This window comes from Lipophrys pholis (genome assembly GCF_963383615.2).
Source record: "Lipophrys pholis genome assembly, chromosome: 11".
Lineage (NCBI taxonomy): Eukaryota > Metazoa > Chordata > Actinopteri > Blenniiformes > Blenniidae > Lipophrys > Lipophrys pholis.
The window spans coordinates 18,691,121-18,712,151 of NC_137631.1; the positions used below are offsets into that span (position 1 = coordinate 18,691,121).

The 21,031-nt window shown below is 38.2% G+C and overlaps 1 protein-coding gene across 1 annotated transcript; it reads left to right on the top strand.

Annotated features, from left to right (window-relative positions):
• Positions 1-13,924: 13,924 nt before the first annotated feature.
• pex11a (peroxisomal biogenesis factor 11 alpha) lies at positions 13,925-17,875 on the top strand. The gene is made up of 3 exons (XM_080475966.1): positions 13,925-14,246; positions 14,341-14,456; positions 16,618-17,875. The coding sequence occupies exons 1-3, from the start codon at positions 14,191-14,193 to the stop codon at positions 17,184-17,186; spliced, it is 741 nt and encodes a 246-aa protein (XP_080332092.1). The 5' UTR covers positions 13,925-14,190; the 3' UTR covers positions 17,187-17,875.
• Positions 17,876-21,031: the final 3,156 nt, after the last annotated feature.

Sequence of the window (21,031 nt, forward strand, 5' to 3'; positions counted from 1 at the left end):
TGTGCAAGGGAGCGTGACGCCGGCCTGTTGTGAGACGGGACCTGCTCCTTCACATGTCTGACTGATTCTTTGGCTGCATGACCAGGCATAAATGTATTTTGTTATTTGGTTGTTTATTCAGTCTTTGGTTTTCCCTTGCGTATAGGCAAAAAGCCAAACTGTGTAAAAAAAAAAAAATCCAAGTTAAAAAAAAAAAGAATTTGTTTCTTAAGAGTCCGTATCAATTCAGCTGTGAATGTGTTTCACTGCTGAGACACGACTACAATCTGGATACAACTGGATACTGTGTGAAAGGAATGTATTGAGTCACGGAGCACATGTTGTGCTTTCTACAAATTATTTTGCTTCCTATTATAACTTTATCTTTTTAATGAAAGAAGCATCTTGGGAGTTTCGTGCCATTCCTCTCTGCTTGTTTTTGGGCATACGAATACAGAACATCTGATTCTTCTTTTGTTTGTGTTTTTGTATAGCTATGGAAAGACATTAACCATCTTCTCTCCTAATTTGTTTCACTTTCAACACAAATTAAAACTGGGACAAATGGAGAATCTCCATTTCTGTGTAACACATGCTCTGAATGCTCTCCTCCATTACAACATGAGTTACTACTACTTATTTATCATTTGGGAGATGTGGCTTGTTAATCATTTAAAAATGGAAACCAATCAGTTAAACAGTTACACATTATTCACATGTTGACAACTGGAAGAGAAATCAGGGTTTTAGGTGCTACTGATGGGAAATGCTGCAATAACACAATGGAGCCTACTTGCCGCCATAATAATAATAAAAAAAGCAACAATTTGTGATCTTTGATTCTTGCTGAATTGTTTAATTATAACATCACTACCATCAATTAGGCATAAGCCTCAGTAGCGTCAACACTTTTCTTAACAAAGCTGATTTGAAACAGTGTTCTTATTAATATTTACCAACACAAATCAAACCGATTGGTCGAATTCCCATCTGAATAAAGGTTATGTTCTCCCACTGTGCACCATATGTGTCAAGGCATGCACATAATGCGATTTAATGTGGACCCAACTCGCAAATGGTTTTGTAACCTGAGGATATTTTCTCCTCGCGTGGTCGTTATACATACTCTGAATACTGAGTGTGACACCAACCTTGTTTCTTAGATATAGCTCAAGAAACAATTTGAGTCTTCATCGGGTTCGCAGCTGCAAATATGCACAGATGAAAGGGGTACTGGAAATGTGTAATCAAGAGCAGCGAGTGGTACATCTGGTAGTGTGTGCTTTGGATCTTTTGAGGCAGTGAAACATTAAGAGGATTCCATTGGGGACATAATTCAAACTCATATCTTCCACCCCTGCTGATATATGAAGAAAACATATCTGCCACGGGGAATTTGTTGCTTTCAAATTAGACATTAAAATGTAAAAGCAGTCAACTGTTACACATGAAACCAATGTTTAGGCTGAAAACAAAGTTTCATTCAGCTCTCTGCATCTCTGCAAGCGACCTCCGTAAGGAATAGTATTCTAAAATTAAAGCTGCAAGCAGCGTGGAACGGGTCCTCCCACACCCACGTACGTCAGAATGTGTTGAATGTAGAGGTTTGGTGCACGTCTCCCCACTTTCTGTTACCAGCAGGTGGTGCTATGCCCGATCGACGTAACCGTCTCCAGGCTGTGATCAGCTCTGGACTCTCATGCAACGTGTAAAGTGTCAGCCAGAACGGAGCATGCACGCCTCACTTCCTATTTCCAGCAGGTGGACCTATGCCCAATGGTTGTGTCTTTTGACAGTGATCAGATGGGGATTCTCATGCTACACTGATGCTAATTAGCATGTATGCTAATGAAAGTGTGTTATGCCCGATGGCTGTGACTGTCTTCACTGTGATCATACGTGGACCCTCAAGCAACGTGTGAAGTTAGAGCCAGATCCCAACACCCCGCTTCCTGTTTCTAGCAGGTGGCGCCATGGCTGATGGTTGTAATTGTTGTATGGCTGTGATGAGGGTCAGACACTGATGCAGTGTAGTTTGAGGTAAATCTGACCATGTTCAGGCTATTTACATAGCACTTCTTGTTTCATGGCGAGCGTGACCGCTGCCACGCCCTCAAATGGCGTTATGACTGAGGGTCATCATATGGTTGTCATGAGAACCGGACTCTGATGCAACATGTCAACTTTGAAGCCGCTGACCTTGCTGTTGATACTGCGCTTTGCATTTGATGGCGTGATTAGCACGGCATTTTACACGTCACTTCCTGTTTTTAAAGTACACTCATTGTTTCGTGGTAAAACGTCCATTTTTGGCCACGCCCTCAGGTAGTATGGTGCCTGGATGAAGTGGGTTCAGAAGATCGATTCATAGATGGTGTGAGTGCGTGCAATGGCTTTTGCATTCAAATGCACTCGTGAGTTCAGTTGGATATCTGTTTTGTTTCTATAGAAACACCACCAGATTGTTTTGACTGTGAAGCTGTGACATAATTAGTGTTTCCTGCTGTTAAGTATAGCATCATTATTGTTGGGTGTATGGGCATATACCTAGAAATGTGTTTGGTCTGCCATGGCAACGTCATGGACAGAAAGCCTCACTGTGCCATCGCTCTCATATTGTTAAAGACTCTTCTTGCTGTCTGGGCCATACATAAGTGCCAGCTGCTTTGGTAATTGTATTTGAATCGCCCTCAGCAGGAAAATTGACCATTGCTCCAAAGGTACTTCAACTGTTCACCTGTGTCATCCCATTTGATTGCCTTCATGTCGTGAAGAGACATTGTATGTCAAGTTGCGTTGACCCCGTGCTGATGACTGTAAAGGCTGATACACCGATGACTCAGTTTCTTGGTGCATTTATTCGTACTGTTTTCTAATATACTGGCAGGGAAAAATAAACCCCACACATGTATGGCTACGAGAAGAAAAGTATCCTCGCTGGCAATCCTCCTCCAAGCCTGCCTTGTTTGCTCCCCTCTGACTCACTAAGTAAACAGACAGCATGTGGTTCAGAAGCTTTCATGTAAGATATTTCCGAAGCCTTTGAGAGCCAAAATCTCCACTTCATAGGCTATGCCAAATGACCCTCGTCCCACTACTTTCTGTAACTCAGCCTGTCATTTGGCATTTTGTCGCATTTGTCTCAGGGGAAAACTGGATTGTTTGAACAATATAGGCAGAAAATGTGTGCGTGTGTGCTCCGGTTGCAGGAGTGGACTCAGGACACTGGGTTCAGATTCATGAGATCGTAGACTCCTGCTTGCAGCACTTTTTTGGGATTCTCTGAACTTTTGAAAATTGTCATTACCTTCATAAGCTTCATATTTTTCTTACTTTTATGCAGATACTCATAATTACCCATTTACTCATTTCTAGATGAATTGGGCTACTACATCATCTTTCAAGAATGTGTTTTTTATTCAAAGATTATGTTTTTTCTCAAGTGAGAATGAAAATGTCTAGTTTCTACACATTCATTTTCTCTGACACTATATGTTACAATTCAGACACTTCTTTGACATTCTTTAAGGAGCCCCACTTTTCTTTAAAGACCAAGATTATTCTCACATCACTTGTAAATTATACTCTATTCATTATATGCAAATTATTTCCGAGACGCGAGGCAGGAAAGAAAAGGTCTGGATATAAGGGGGAAAATATATAAGAGAACCCCAAAGAATAGCTTTGATAAGTAATGTCTCGTGGTTGATGGAATTATGGTAGATGGAACTATGACTGACAGAAGCTTTTGGGATTTAATCCCAATTCAACGAATGGATTTTCACTTTTGTCCATTTGTGTCAAAGAAAGAGATAAATGCAAATTTCTGATTTTATACTCCTGCTTGCTCTATAATCTGTTGGTCAAACTGACTAACTTTGCTACTGGAGAGAGATTCATGAGCCTCTCAGTAGTCTTGTGAATAAAAAGACTGCTGGCGTTAGGTGTTTAATCGCCTTTTGAGAATATCTTCAAATAGGACATGTATTCGGACCCTTCCAGTTTCATTCGTGCAGTTTGACCTTTTATAGTGCCGAGGTTCATCAGACACTTTTCACCCAGTGGGAAGTGTAACTCACCACATTACTATAACGTTTCTAAAGTTATAGTCATTTTTTTTCTTCATTTTTTTTCTTTATCAATTTATTTGATTCTATTTTTACACCATCTCTGACGTAGACCTACGGGCACAGACAGGTAATCAGTCTCACCCAGGTTAGTTGAATAATTAGGCAGCATTGATGTGAATGCAGCAGGATGTTTTTGTTGACATGGCTCTCAGACCAACTGATAATATGAAAAAAGAAAAAGTGGGGATGAATGTTCAAAGGCAACTGACTCTGGTACTGAAGTGTGAAGCGGGGGTTCAGATGATGGGTTTTAATTTTAAGTCAATACTATACAGCAACATCTGCCTCAGATTTCATTTCCATTGTGGCATCTCCAAAGATACTAAACATAATCAGTAGCATCCAGATGGAGTAGTTCGAAATCTTCCCTCACAGCAAACAAATCCCTGGTTTGATTTGAGGATCGACAGTCTTTCTGTGGGGTTTGCATGTTCTCCTCGGGGATCCATGGGTTTAGCCCGGGAGTACGATGACACGTGGATTAGATTAATGAATGAATGTGTGTGTATGAATGCTTTGTTGTGTTTTAGCCCGGTGATGAACTTGCCTGACTACCGTAAACGTACAATCAACTAGGATCAGAGCCAGTCCATTGCATCCCTGATTATGTATGAAGATGATGGATTTATTCTTCTACACGGGTGATTTGAGCTGAAGCAGATTGTGGTTATCTAGAGGGAGGAAATATGCTCCACCCCCATGAGCAGATCAAATACCTATTACAACTCTAATTTAGTATGCAGAACCTATCTCAGAAGACAATTACGCTGAGCTATTTTTGATATAACAGGCAGCTATTGAAATGGTAGAATTCTGACATTTAAAAAAAGAAAAATAAACAATGGACTGCTATGTAATGACAAGAGCAACTACAAAGCAAACGAATGCAAACATCTGCTTGTGTTGTCTCTCTTAAACATGCATGGCAGCACACACACTGATGGCCTGAGACTCTCAAATAAATAATTTCTTAAAGGAGACATATCATGCTTTTAAATCCTTCCTTTTTACATATAAATCATACAGTTGTGGTCTATATAAAGCGGAACTGCAATGCTTGGGTCTGAATTCCTCATTATTAGAGCTCCACAGGCCCCTTTTCTACCCCTTTTCTGATGTGCTTCTGAGAGCAACTCGTTTTGGGGCGGTCTCTTCAAATGCAAATGAGACACTTCATACCCCGCCTCCTCTCCAGGTTGCAGAGGTGACACTCGGTTCAACTCCACCCTGTTCGGCCATCTTTGTAGTTTGATAGAACAGATACAATTATCTAGCGGCGCAGAAACTTTATATTCACACATTATTTACAAAATGTCAACAACGGAAGATTTGTCCATCCAGCCATACATGTTGGAGCCAGAGTCGGACCCGGCGGAGCGAGATGAAAATGACGATGATGCACCTGCAGAACAACGTCTTCATATGGATGTAACGCAATGGTGTGTTACTATATTTACACTAAATTAAATCACGTAGGCCATATCATAGGATCATAGGATCTAAAACGAGCACACAGCGCTAACATATGAAGACGGTGCAACTGCTAATGCTAACAAAACAATGACAGGGACGTCTTATCATCACACTTTTTAGCGTTATATACAGCTTACCGAAGTGCTCTGTTCGTCGTCTCCATAGATAGAAGGAACTGATCGCTCAATCAGACGAAGTCTTTCGGCAAATCCTTCTTTATACTGGCGGAGGTTGCTGAAGCAGTCGTCCTTAAAGTGATTCGCGCACACAAAAATGACCTTACCCACAGATGTGGGTACATTTCTGTGAAAAATAAAACTCAACCAGGCACTTCGAAAAGGTTCTGATGCTGGGAGACGGTGTAACGAAGCTTGTGGGTTACTACATCCAACAACCGAACATTTCGACTTATCCTCTCGTAACTTCGGCATCCTTGAGGTTGGACTACAAAATCGCAGCGAGAAACAAAAATGGCGGATTGCTCGAAGTGTTGGGCCTGGAGTCGATGTCCTAATTTGGCAGTTCCGCTGCGAATACTGTGAAGTCATTGTTCAAAAAACTTAATAGAGAATAGAAAAATCGAAACAGATTGCAAAATATGACCAAAACAGAATATAAAGATATCAACGGAGCACCTGAAGAGACTACTTTGAACTTTTCTGTACTTCTAAACACTCTAAATATACAACAAAATGCATTTAAGGGCTAAAAAAGTGGATTTAGCATGATATGTCCCCTTTAAAGAAATAACATCTGCTAAGAACCCTACAATCCCAGAATTTCACAGACTTGGCAAAACACTTACGAATCAACAATCGCTGAGATCTTGGTCGATAAGAGTTGAAGGCTTTGTATTGTCTCTCTCCCACATGTACTTCTGAACTCACGATAAACCCCAAAGCCCCTCAGGTCTTCTGAAAGCAACCTCTTTGCAATTCTGAAATTGAAGCTGGACCTGGAGGGAAATCTGGTGTTTGAGGTTAAGCCCCGACATTACAGAGCCACCATCTACAACACATCAGATGTACTCTCATCATTGACACTCTGAAAATAGTTTATTATCGTACTTTTTTTTCTTTCTCTCTTTGGCCTTTCGGTTTGCACAGCATGCTTTTAAAAGTATTATTTGTGCGACTGTGTGTGAAGGTGTTTGTAGTTCTGTCGTACTGGTCCGGTTCATTGATTATTTAGTTGTACTGTATAGTAGTATACTGACTTTTTTTGTATACAATGAGTTTGGATCTCAGGAGTGGCATATGTCAGTCTTTGCTCCACATTTGTCACACATAATTTAAAAGTGTGTTTCAAAGTGAGAACTGCTCTAACACAGTAATCAGAAAATGCAAAAAGTCTCACGTTGCATTTAGAATTATTTCCTGCCAAATGGAGTAATAGTTTTGCATTTTATTTGTAATGAGGCTTTCTGTACGACAACGTGCACTGCAGAGAGGAGACAAAATAGTAACTGCTTTAAAATCTGCAATTTAATGATCAGAAAGCAGAGCAATTATAGGCTCTACGGCTCTGATGTGACAAATAACACAATAATACGAAATCACCTCTGCCCATTTTAGCCATTCTCTCAGTAGCAATACACATAATCATGTAAACTCACGCCCGCAAGCACACACTCCAGAGAACTTGGTTTAACATCTGACAACTAATAGTTAATTGGAAACAGGTCAGTTTCATGATCAGCTATAAAAAGAGCAGCCCACAGAGGTCAAGTCCTCTATTATTAACAAAGGGGAGATTAGTCAGTCTGAAAGTGGTTAGTCCCAGAGATGGCAAAAAGTTGTAGATTTTAATCATGAATATAACAAATTCTCTCCATAGGCTGGCTAAAAGAAAAAGAGTTGATTATGGTTAAATTTAGTGCCTGAGCTTAGAAAACTTCTGAAAAGACAAAGTTCATTACTGCATCCAGACAACTATTGAGAGCTAAACCATGCTAAAACAAAACCTAAACAACACACAAATGCTGTATAATCTGAGATGTATGGAAGATCCCCCAGCTTGTTATCAGCACATAAATCTGACCTGCAACTTTAATGGCAGGAGACACAATAATGCAATAATACACAAGACATTGGTGCCCTCTAGTCAAACAACTCATGAGGGAAGGAACATAATGTACAGCTCCGGTTGAAAGAAGAGTTCCAACTTAAAGCGCTATTCTAGCACCGTTGGTGGAGCAGGTTGTCTTTCATTTTCAAGAGTGGTGATTCAACAGTCTCCCATCTCGTCCTGTCCAAATAAATGTCACTGGGCGAAACCCGGATAACCCAAGCTCTTCGCACTGTCGGACTCACCATTGGTCCGTATGTGCTGAAGAGATTCATTTGTGCTATATAATTTAAGACTATTAACAAATTCAAGCGGCACAGCAATGCATATGTCCTAGTCTTTTTCCAATAATAATAATAATAATAATAATAATAAAATAAATAAATAATAATTATTATTTATTTATAATAATAATAATTATTATTATTATGATTATAAAATAAATCAAATAAAGCAGGTAAATAATTTAAAACTTCTAGAAAGTCTCACAGATTGAACATTTGGCACATTGCCATTGCACTTTTTCAAATCAATTATTATGTTTTAATTATTTACGTTCCCTTTTATTTTCAAAGGGAATGCAATGATGTACAAATGTGATTTATATTTTTCATACATTTCACTTTCAGTTTTGGGAGCTGGGGCTGTTTGTAAATAGTTCATCATTCTTAACTCTTATTCAGGAAGATCAATTCACCGAGATAATAAACTCTATCATCGGTGCCAAAAGTGGATGAGAGCTTTCAGAGGAAGACATTCCCACAAGTGGCTGAGAAGGACAGGAATATGTACTGGTGCTACTCCAAGATGCAGATGGTCTAACACCTGCTGCCCGACGAGCCAAAGATAGCAGCAATTAGTATAAAAGCACAAGTGGATGGAAGATGTGGCAATCTGAGTTGACAATTTCAACTTTAGTAAGGAGCATGAAAGGTTCAACGAATACTCAAAGGTTCACTGAACCAGCAGCTGATGTGGAAGGTGAAGGCCATAGTGGTTTCCGTGGTAAAGTGAATATTGCTGTAAATGGCAGGTACAACATTTGCCGTGCCTAAAATAACGACAAGAAAAATAATGCTTTGAAAGATGTTTTTTTTTTTGTTTTTTTTTCTATGTGTTTTCAGGAGTTTGTTGCTTTATGTTGATTTATAAAATTCAAACACTGCAGAGAATGAATGAACTTGATTGTATGGCACAATCAAGAGGATTGTTCTCTAATATTCCGTCTTCCCTCTTCTCAGTCAGAATCTGAACACGGTTGTGTGACAATATTAATGATATGGAGGGCAAGTGAGTATATATGTGTTATTCTAAAGGTTTGTTACGCTCATCTAGAAAATGCTGCATAATTCATTCATTCATAATTAGAATTTGCGATAAGAAATACAATGGTAGTAAAGCTAAATTATAACATTTTTGTTATCATTTAGGGGGGTATTCCCTTTTTTTATTGCTGAATGAAGAATACTATTAAACAGCACTCACGGCAGGATTTCAGTTCAGAGATGAACATTCATGAACCTACATGAGTAAGTCTTAATCAACACACTCGGCGGGGGGTCTGTTGGGTCATTTCTTTATTAAGAATTGTGAACAAAAAATGATTAAGAGGTGAAAATTAGTGAGAGAAAAAAAGGGGGGAAAAAAAGGGAAATGCGGCATGCGTACAAATTGTTGTGTAAAAAGAAAGAAGGGAATCAGCCGGAATCTCCGCTCTTTGACTGGAGGGGTATTTTTGCCAAATTAAGCTTGAATCCATTCCATCTTAATACATTTCAACAAAACACAAATAAAAATAGATGAGCAATTTGTCTTCAGTGTAATTCTAACATACACAAAATGACTTATAATTGTTGTTAATATGGCCTTTTTGCACTTGTTACGGTCTTTAATTCTTTATCTATCTTTGTGGTTAATTCTAATGCATTCCCAGTTGTGAGTTTCTTTTAATAGATTTATTTTGATGAAAGACACCTTAAATGTGTTAACAAGTATTTGTATTTTCTTGAGGAGAAACTCTGTGAAGAAGCTGTTTTTGTTTGTGCGCTTCTGATTTGGGCCTGATGCCTTTACCTTTCCTAAGTCCTTTAAATCTAACAGACACAATATCATATCAGAGACGTTTGTGAAATGCTCTGCAGGGATATCTATCAAGGCCAGCCAAGTACTTCCTCCTTGTTGAGTCTCATAATACCACTTATCAACTCAGGATGTCTGCAAAAAAAATTAACAATATTGAGATTGTTTTTCTGAATGTTGACCTCAGAAGAAACATCCATCCTTCCATGTTCTAAACCAGTGAATCACAGTGATAGCACAGAGAAATGTAGCCCCGCACGCAAACAAACCTTCAGGCAATTTCTTATCACTGCTTTAACTCTGGAGCAGAAAATCCAGAAAAACATACATTGACGCATCACTTCAATGTTTACCAAACCGAATATGGAACATTCTTTCTGTGATGAGTGCGATTGTCACTTCATGACTGTGCAGCAATCCGTGTGACTCTGACATTGTTACGGCGACCATTGTTTGCATGAAAGCTGCAGCTATCTGGAACGGTTAGTAGACATATATGTGCCATGTTCCCAGTTTCTTTCAGTGTAATATATCGTGCATAATTTGGCTTTTATTGACACGCCCAAACTCAAGTATAATCTTGCGTCAGAGTTGTAGTTAATGAAGTAAACAAACAAACAAGAAAACGTGCAATTGTTTTTGATTCACATAATAAAACAATGGAACACATTTAAACTCAAGAACTCATTTCTGTAGCTGTAGATAGAATAGAATAGAATAGAATGATTTATTGTCATTATACAAGTACAACAAAATTAAAAGACAAAGAATGTATTTACAAAAAGAATAATGAATTTGTTTCGAACGGCTTCTAAGATGTTGTGCATCTTGAGAGGTGAAGTCGAATGTGTCGGTCTTAATCCAGTAATTATATAAGTGTCGTTGCACCGATACAGGGAGGGCATTTATTGTAGCACCTCTGATATGTATTGCAAATAAAAAGCTACTGTTGAGTTTAAAAACAAGAGAACTAAAGTGAGCTGAGAAGGCTTTTCCTCATTGGTCTTTCTTTGAACAACACTATACATTCAACAATCATCGTCTGATGTCATATTTTGATCACAGCTGCAGTTGTCATGCAAGTTGACTCTTGCTCATTTTGTTTTTAACCCACTTTTAAAGTCTGTTGAGACCTTGCAAGGAAATGACCTTTCACCTCAATCAACATGCAAAGACTTTGTAAGTCCTCCAATTTTCTTCCGAACTTTTTATTCGGCTAACACTTTACCCCCATTGAAGAAGTGCCACAAATTATTGGAATAATCAACAACATCATGGCGCTGCATGCTGCATTGAATATTGTAGAAAAAATAAGTATATGTGTGGGCAGGCAGCAGTGGAATAAATAAATTATACATTTATTCTATTGAATATAATTGAGGTTGTGCTGTAGGAGAAAACAATCATCTAAAGAGGTCATGCATGAAAAATGATTTCAAGGTTACTTGCTCTGCAGATCTCCACCTTTGTGGCCTTGCTTTGATGGAAATGAGTTTTGCTGCTGCTGCAATACAAAGTGACCTTATCTACAAAGAGTTTTGTGGATCTGGAAACATTACATTTGAACCTGATTTTCACATTGAGGTCCAAATGTAAATTTTTAGACTTCTCATATCATTGACTATACAAAGTCTGTGGGCTAAAGCTCGACAGAGGAAGTAATAGCTCAGCAGAACACTGGACTTCTCAAGGACTGTATCATTATCGCCTCACTAAGTTTCTCACTGGTATGTCTTAATGTAATGAACCGCTTTAATTTAAACAAGTTCTAAAGCAAGCATGGGCACCGATAGAAATATGTAGTTTTAAGAAAGTTTCTTAGATTTATAAAGCTTTTTAAACATTTGAAAGATTCTTCTTTATTTTTTATTTAATTAGTGCTATTTTACTGGTTTTGATTGAACATGTTTAGAACTAGTCTGGAAATAAACAGATATTCAAAGCTGTGGCTGAGTCGTTTAGAGCTGCATGTCTCGTGTATTGTTTCAACCCTCCACTCCGCTAATGGAGAACATGATTAAGATACAAAAGAGAGAACTGTACGGTAGCTATTGGCATGAATCAGGAAAGGCTTGTTTATTAGAAGTGAAGTATTCAGTTTCCTGAGTATTTCATTTGGTTTATCCTCTTTTGTTTAGTGGGTCATGCCAGAGACTCCAATGATAATGTTCCAGGAGATTAATCTGATTTGTCCTTTGGTTATGTGGAAGGTCATGTGTGTCAGCTACTTTCGATTTCATGTAGCTTGGTGTTCATAGTTATTCATTCATTGTCTGGCTGTGTATTTCAATGTCTCATTGAATTATCAATAAACATCTGATGTTGTCACAATACACAGTTGTCATGGATTTAGAGCTCTCCTGTGTCAACTCTTCATTGGAAGCCACAGTCATGTAGTGGTTAGTTTTTTTTTTGCCTCAAGGTGAGACTATTTCGAGTATGAGTTGGGGCTGTGGCCAGCTTTTCTGTGTGGGCTTTTCATGTTCTCTCTCTGCAAGCTTGTGTTTTTTTTTTTTTTCAGGTACCCATGTTTCCTCTCACAGTCTAAAAACATTTAACATTAAGTTGCCTGTAGGTGTGAATGTGAGTCTGTTGTTGTCCGTCTTTATGTCTTTTTCCATAGGTGTACCTTGCCTTTGCATATGGATATATTTATATTTGGTGTACAATCTTGGCAAACTGTCATTATCCCAACACGTGAAGTTAGAAGCTTTCAGAGATTGGTAATCTCGCAGGAGACCTTCAGCAATCAAAAGCGCTACTAACAAAATCAGAGTGAGAAACAAGACTGAATACAACTTCCATTCAGACTGTGATTTCTGAACATCTATCAGTATATAAATACATATGCTGAACAGTTTATTCAGCCACAAACCAGAAGTAAAATATCACCAATGAATATAGATTCACTCAGCATTTAAAATGCAACATTCAAGGTCCTAGCCCTTAAGTAATTGATGCACTCAAACAAGGCCTTTCTCAAAGGAAGGTGAGCTATCTGTTAATTAGGTGTCAATGCTAACATTTTCAAAACAACGTATTGAGGCAATTTGTAAAAACATAATGCTCTGCTCTGGAGGAAATCAAGGATTGGGCAGAAAACTCAATTTTTATATGCACTGACTATGATTTCACCACATTGCTTATCTCGAATACAAACTATGTGTGGTAGCTCAGTTTCTTCAGTTTTTTTTAAAATGATTATTCTTTTTTATTTTTACTTGTTATTTTAGCTTTCATTTTCATTATGTTGTACCAAAGATCACTGACACTTCATTTCATTTATTCATTTATTTGAATGGCAGCTAATTTCCATCTGTAGTCCCATGGGGTAAACACATACCACCAGACACAAACATACATAGTTACAATAATATATGTAATACATAGCACACACTAAAAAACACATCACATTAAAATACATATATTAGATAACGCACGGGGAAACATACCACATTACCAAACAGACAGTACAGAATTAAAAAAAACATTACAACATCTATCCCTAAAGTGCTAAAGTTAGCTGCCTTATCGCATATTCCAATATTACCCATACATTCCTCCGTCCCCCTCACATGCATTTACACTGACCTACTCATAATTAAAAGATGAAAATAAAAAGATACATGTCCCTGTATACTAAAAACACCTCCCAGTGTTCACAATTTTGCTGACTGAGAAGAAATGTTTTTAGTATTCTCTTGAATGAGATATATGTGGCGCTTCCGCTAACGGTCACTGGAGTGTTCAACTAGAACAGCCCTTGATTGGAAGCACATTCTGTGCAAATGTGGACCTCCTAAACTGCATTTCACAGTCCCCCCTCACTGTGGATAGAGTACAAGTGTCACAGTTCTTTTTTTTTTTTTTTTAATGAATTCAATAAGAGGTGGTGGGACCAGCCTGTTCAGCACTCTGTACACAAGGCAATTGTGAATATTGTCACACTAAGTACATCAGTTGCACCCTGAAGCTGAAAGTATTGAAAGGGAAAAAAAAAAAAACAACATTCAAGTTGAGAGCCATGTCAAAGTTTTAAACTCTACATTGTTGTTTTTTTTCCCCCTTTGCATTTGATTTTTACGTATTTTTTCAATCAAAATCCAGATATGGGATTACCATAGCAACCAATCGTAAAGCTTTGTTCCGTCGATAAAATATGCCCGGCTTCTTGGTCCGCCTCCAAATCTGCCCGTGGTGAAACAAGTACGTGCGATGCGCATGTGTCACAATTGCACAGCAGATTAGCTTCTTATCTTCACTGTAAAACGTGGAAGAACTTTAGGAAAGTGAGATTATGTGCTCGAGCTTCAGTCGGCAACTGTGTGGCCTACGGTTTGTGGTGCCACAAGTGAGGAAAAAGTAACAAAACGGCAGCGAAACGTTCACGTGGACGCCTACTCGTTCGTGCCGGGGGCTTTAAACTTGTAACTAGAACAACCTGTTCTTTTTTATTTCAGCTATGGACGCGCTAGTGAAATTTACTAGTCAAAGTCAAGGAAGAGACCGCATATTGAGGTGAGTTGTTTTCGTAAATGGTAAAGAATTACTCATTAAATATAAGACGCTTCTGTCTGTGGGGCTTTTTGGACGTTCTGTCTGTTTGTTTCAGGGCGACTCAGTATGCCTGCGCTCTGTCTGTGTATTTACTACGAAACAACCCCAACAACAAGGACCTGGTGGCAAAACTCAAAAGTCTGGAGAGCAACATGAGTGCTGGACGGAAATGTGAGTATTTAGAGATATCCCATTCAGTAGCAATAGGCGTTTCTTCAGTAATCTGTACAATCTGGAACAACTAATCCTGATCAACAAGAATGAAACATCAGTTGTGTGATGTCATCAAGAGTATATTTACTCTGAACAAGACAGGGGAAACAGTAAGAATAAAGGTAACTTTTACTAAAAGTAACTAATGCTTTTCTTATTAAAAACTCTTTCCAGCATGGTCGCAGGATGATCTATTGGCAGCTCACACTTTAAAGCCAGCCAGAAAATAGATGAGTTGAGGTAAACAAAAGCAAAGGTTGTTTGATTATCTCTTGTTATTTTAGTTAAGTCCAGTCAATAGCCAGTTATTGAACAATCTTTCCCATTATAAAAAAAAAGCTCATGATGGCAGCAAGGCAAGTAAAAATACAAACGTCACAAAATATTTTCCCCAGAAAAATTGTTCTGTCAAAGGCGTCTTTGTCAGTATTGTCAAGCTGCTGCATACTCTCGAGATAATGGCCTACTCTATAAGACTGCAGAACAATGGTTTATGTATTTAGCCATTGAAATACATAATTAACTAACATTGACTCTGCAACACCCTGTTATCATCACAAGACCCTCCTTATCATTATTTTCCCAATTTATCAAAAAATTCTTTTTTTTTTAAATTTCCTTTTTTTTAATATTATCACTTTAATGCAACTTGTTAGTATTATCCTTGTTTATTTGAGAATATCGTTCCCCCCTTTTTTTTTTGTGAATACTACTTAAAAAAAAAAAATGCTATAAATGTTATTGTTGATTGAAATAGACTTTTTTTTTTCTATAAAACTCCCGTCTTTGAGAACAATGATTTGAGTTGAGAAAGACTTAATATTTAGGCTATGAAAGAAGTCAAAATTATGCATATTTAAAAAAATTAAAAAAAGTTTTCATACAATACAGTGTTAAAGATCCACTTGGACCAAATCAGATTCACCTCTGCAATCCTCATGCATACAGATTAGCAAAGATATGCATACAAAGTATTGTTCAGAAGGTTTTTGGCAGGAGTGACAAAATGTTGCAAAGTAAGAAGGTTTTTAAAAAAAAAATAGAGGTGTAGGTAATTTATTATATCACTTAATACAATGTAACGTGAACGAACAGCAGAAAGATCAGCTTTAAGTGTGACCAGCACCAACAGGATCCATTCTTCAAGGGAAATTTGACGGAAGTCTCCAGGAAGGTTTTCATTCTGTTGGTTTGCAGCATTTCTTTCAGACATGCACAACGCTTTAGGGACGGTGCAGTATATTTAGAAGTCTCTTCTTTTTTTTTTAATCGGAACTGTCAAAAGAAAAAAACTACACTTGACCTACACTCTCTTTGTTGTCACAAAAATGCTTCAGGTTCATCTACTCCTCCTCTATATACCATTGTATCTCTTTATTATTGAATGTTGTTGTTAGTTATTTTGTTAGTTTTTTTTTGCTTCATTTGATTCTGCGAGCTGAGCAAAGCTGCTTTGCTGCTCCTCGTCTTTCTTCTTCACACTTTGTTGGGACAGACGCTCCCAAACCGAGAACAGTCTGTGCTTGCATAATCTCTATCGCAGCATCAAACTGCGACTCTGACGACCCTGAGAAGGGCCTCAATAAGTCATAGATGGCTTCACTTGACAATCCGCAGTGGATTTTTTTCAGCTTTATTGTTAATATATAATGACTGATTAAACATGAATTTGAAAATCAATGCAAGGTAAATCAGGATAAGCTCATAAAGACTTTGTCCTTAAGATATTGTAGCAGAGCTACTCAAAGGTGAAGGCTCAGCCCCAGAGGCCAGAGACCACCTAATTATCTTCTGTCTGCTCTCGAGCTGAATCCATGAGGCTTCGTCGCCTCCAGGCCTGTTTTACCAGTCATTTCTAACAATGAAGAAACCAGACAATCACTGTATTATTGAGAAAGACATTTTTATTGGTCACATACTTTCTTAATGATTCAGAAAGTCTCAGCCGCACGCGGTCAGATTACACATGCGATCAGATTACACATGCAATCACATCAAGATAGACGCAGTTGTGTTATATTTTAATGGGTGCTGTGGGCTGTTGCTATGAAATGTCCTGGCATTTCATGTTCAGTGGCTCACTCCCCTAATACCCTTGTGTTTCTTCCTCTTTTGTCAGTATTCAGGCTGGGAAACACCGCAAATTCCATTGAGGCTGCTAAACGAACCATGCAACTCTCTGACCGAGTGCTGTGCCTTTGCCTCACTGCAGCCAACGTGACCCGCGCCCTCTACTTTATCTGTGACAATGCACTTTGGGCCAGAAACATTGACCTCATACGCAATATCAACAAGGAACGCTGGAGCTTGCACGCGCATCGCTTCTACTTCTTCTCGTTAGTCATGAATCTGACCAGGGATGTTTACGACGTTGTTCACTTGATGGTCCAGAATTCAAGAGACAAACAGTTCAGGCAGAAAATGCACGAGCACCTGAACGAGAGTCCAGACGTAGCTGATGTCGTCATTCCTCAGCTTGATGCTTTGCTCTATCTGCTTCTGCACACCCTGAAGTCCCATCCTGCTGTTGCCTTGGACACGCTGAAAAACATCTGCGATCTCTTCATTCCCTTAGACAGACTGGGCATATATCCGTCAAATACGGGAGTGGTTGGTTTCTGTGGTCTGATTTCCTCACTGATAGGGATTGTCACCCTCGCACAGCCCACATTAAGAATCAAACCCTAACAACCGGGAGCTAAAACTTGGAATGCAACTGATGCCAAACGGGTCTGAAAGAGAAACAGGTCATTGTAGCAGGAGATGAAAAATGTCTTCTTGCTGGACCTCTTAGTGGCAGTTAATCCAGTGAAATAATGGATGAAAATCTCTGATGAGGATTACTGTGTAGCAGATATGTTCTGATTTGGTTTGAAGCAGTGTTTCGAACGGGAACCAATTAATAGCCTATTTGCTATTTTCTGATTTATCAGACTGCGGATGAAGCTTTTTCCATTCTCGTCTCTTACAGCGTTTTCATGCAACACCAGCAGCTTTGTAACTACTGTACTTGAAAAACTAGAGCTCATTATGCAAACTTTTGTAGATTATAAAGGTTTGTATATTTTGGGATCATTTTTGTTTCTGAATAATTCTAATCAAAAATACTGTATCTGAGTTTTTAGAAATATTTTGTACAATAGGATGATGTAGTGAAACGGGAAGCCATAGTTCTCCCAAATACAATTCTAGGAAAGTTAGATACGTGACAAAAAAGTGTGTTATAAGGGGGAAGGGTTTTTGTTTTGTTTCTTTCTTTTTATGATGCACCTTATGATCAGGATTAATGTCTTATCAAATAGAGTGCTCATCCACTTTTAGATGACAAATAACTTTCACTGTCGCATTGATTGAAAATCAATAAAACACTTATATCGAAAATGATTTAAAATTCTGTTTTTTGAAACTATGTTTTATAGATGATATGATGATGATCACAGTTCACTTTTATTCTCAGTATGAGCTCTGCAAAAAAATCATTCCCACCACCAGAAAGCCAAATGGGGACGGAGCACATCTATTTATAAGATTTATGGCAGCCAATTTAATGAAAATAACTAATTGTGTGTCTCTGATTATAATTAAGTGCCTGCATTTAATTTTTTATTTTTTTTAATATAAAGAGTAAAATGGAGTAATTATAACTGATATTCAAATGACCTTACGATCTGTGAAACCATTAATTATCTTTTGAAATGTGGCTTGCCTTTGTCTGGTTTGAGTGACTGCCGACAAACGTTTCTGAATCAGTTGAGAAATAGAGGAACACTGCCCCCTTGGGGAAACACGACACTTTGCTGAATTGAGAAGAGCTTTAATTTTCAATTTCACTGAGACAACAATACACTTCTTTTTTTTTTTTTTTTTTTTTGAAAGCTTTTCTGTAAAGGATGACATGATAAAGCATCCACCATCGAAAATTGCAAAAATATACTCGATTTCCCTTTCACCGTACTCTGGATTTGCTGTGAAAATGAAGGAACATACTCTGCAACGATGAGTCCCATAAAATAACATACAAAGCAATAAATAATTTTGTTCTCCTCGGTAGCTCAAATGCAGTGATTTAGAGCAGACATGGTTCACATTTCCATTGATGCATTGTTTTCCAGTACCATTGAACCAATAAAGCACATCGACATGTACTTTTCTAAAACAAATTGGGCAGCGACAATTAAAACACATCCAGGCTTTAGTTCTCAATACACACGTCAGGCATAATTAAGTGAATTTGAAATCACATCCTGCGAAAAAACCTTTAAACATTTGTGTTTTCTGAATTAGAAATATGTTTGAATGGAATACTTGGTGCCGATACCATTTCTGCATTTCACAAGGCATCTGACAGAAACGTCATCAAAAAATAAAAAATGGACAAAGCACTTGGAAAAGTGGCATCAGTGTTATACTACACATGTGTAAATACTGCTGGCACAAGTTAATTTCCAGAATACCAATAATAGTTTCATGCAGAATCAATCTGCTTTCTGAATGAGAAGGCACCTTCAGTAGTCAGCTCCTCCGACAATTTAAAAAAACAAAACAAAACAAAAACAGACAGCTCTTTGAAAGTCCCATCTATTTATAAAGGGTTTGGTTTAGAAACATCACACAAATAATTATCAGACTGATATTTTGCCCCAAAACAATACCACCTATGATATTCGTTTGATCACATTATGATAAAATTGAAAAAGACTAATATATAGTGGTGAATGGAAAGCACTTTACTTCAAGTGCTTTTAATAGTGTTTTGTTGTGAAAACGATTCAGTACTTTTCTATACTGGTCGGAGTTGAAGAGTGAGTATTCATATCAGGTTTGCGCTCTTGTTTTTACTATTGCCGAAGCAAAGAGCTGCTTGTTTCCAGTTCTAGAAAAAAAACTAACAAACAAACAAAGAGATGTTTGCAGTCAGTTGATCCAGTCGTTTCTGCAAACAGGAGACGACAAGAGCATCATGAGAATAAGAGGACTGGTCCTGTGAAGACGTCCAACAGGGGCAGACACATGGAAACGCTTCTGTAGGCCTACTGGGGCCTCAACAACATATAGAGCAGAAAGAAAGATTGTGAAAGAGCTGCTAAATATGTGACAATAAACGCATCTGCACTTTAAAAATGAGGAGCGAAGCACATTTTGTGGAGATTTCTGCAGAGATTCTGTCTAATAATAGTGGTGCTGGACGTAAATTCCTCTACATGAATGATGGCCGATGACAACAAAAAGCTAAATTGGGAAAAAAAAGAAGATTAAAACATATATTGAAAAATAACCAAGAACAACACGGATAAGACAACTGCTGCACGACAACTATCCAGTAACTGAGCTTCAAACTAACAGACATTTACATAAATAATCAGAGTGTATCGGTGTGCAGACTCAGCCAAGGAGCTTCCAGCATTGGGAGTACCAAAATTATGGAAATGTCTGACACACAGTGCGCGTCAAGGCAAATATGAGCTTCGTTCTCTTGTTTTGAGCCATTTTCCTTTTTCTTTTTTTTTACGACAGCAGCTGCAAATACAGAGAACACTGAAATCTGATGGCTAAACTCTTACTACAGGCCACGGTTAATGAATGCGAACGTTAGTGCGGTGGAGTACTTGTTCTGGGACAAATAATTGAAGAAGGTTTAAGATGGAATAGAACCACAGTGGTGGTGAAACGAGAGCGCGACCATTAAACCTGTCTCCCCACTGGGGCCGTGACAAATTGAGAAAGCAGTTCTGAGAGGAACATCAAACATTCACACAGGTTAGTAATTCGCCTGCAAACGTGTCCCCCACTGAATTTTGAGGATGTTCGTAAAGGGTATCTGGATATTTCCAAAACTGTCTCAAGTCCTCATGTTCAGTTTTTGTGAATTAGAAAGAGTCAGAAAAGAGAAACCAGCCTTCAGCATGGGAGTCTGGTCTTCATCCAGATTGGAATCCGCATCCAGAAGCTGCTTATGAATTCTACTTTCTTTTTTCAGGATTGTTCCCAAACTTTCGTCTGGCTTTTCCAAACAAGTGACGCCAAAATATTGATTTTATCTGGTGAATGTTGAGCAACTTTTCTGCAACGCTCGTGAGATGTACTCAATATACCAAATCTCTGATTTCTAATGAATATTGTCACTCTGTTTTGCTTCCATTTTTTTTTTCCATTATGGGGGACGAAAAATTATATGGTTCAATATGTCAAAGGCGTCGCTATCACATTCAGTAGAGCATGAAAAATGTACCACACACTAAAGCGACTTGTTGGTCAATTAAATCCCACATAAAAAAAAAAAAAAAGTGATTTCTAGGATAAATACCCTGCAAGCTTGTTGTGTAAAGAATAAAGAATTGAAAACACAGTGCGACGGCTGTGAGTAGCAGAAACTTGGTTACCAAAAGACTTAAGATGTGAGTTGGTACTGTGACTTTTTTGTTGTTTGTTTTGTTTTGTCCCATTACATAATGGAAAGGCAGTTCATGGTAGTGTAGGCTACATGTGGGTGAAAGTGACAGTGTGTACAAGCACTATCTTGAAACCAGAGTTAC

Coding starts and splice junctions, on each gene's coding strand:
- pex11a (XM_080475966.1), top strand. CDS start 14,191: ATGGACGCGCTAGTGAAATTTACTAGTCAAAGTCAAGGAAGAGACCGC. Junction 14,247..14,340: donor GGAAGAGACCGCATATTGAG/GTGAGTTGTTTT, acceptor TGTTTGTTTCAG/GGCGACTCAGTATGCCTGCG. Junction 14,457..16,617: donor CATGAGTGCTGGACGGAAAT/GTGAGTATTTAG, acceptor CTCTTTTGTCAG/TATTCAGGCTGGGAAACACC.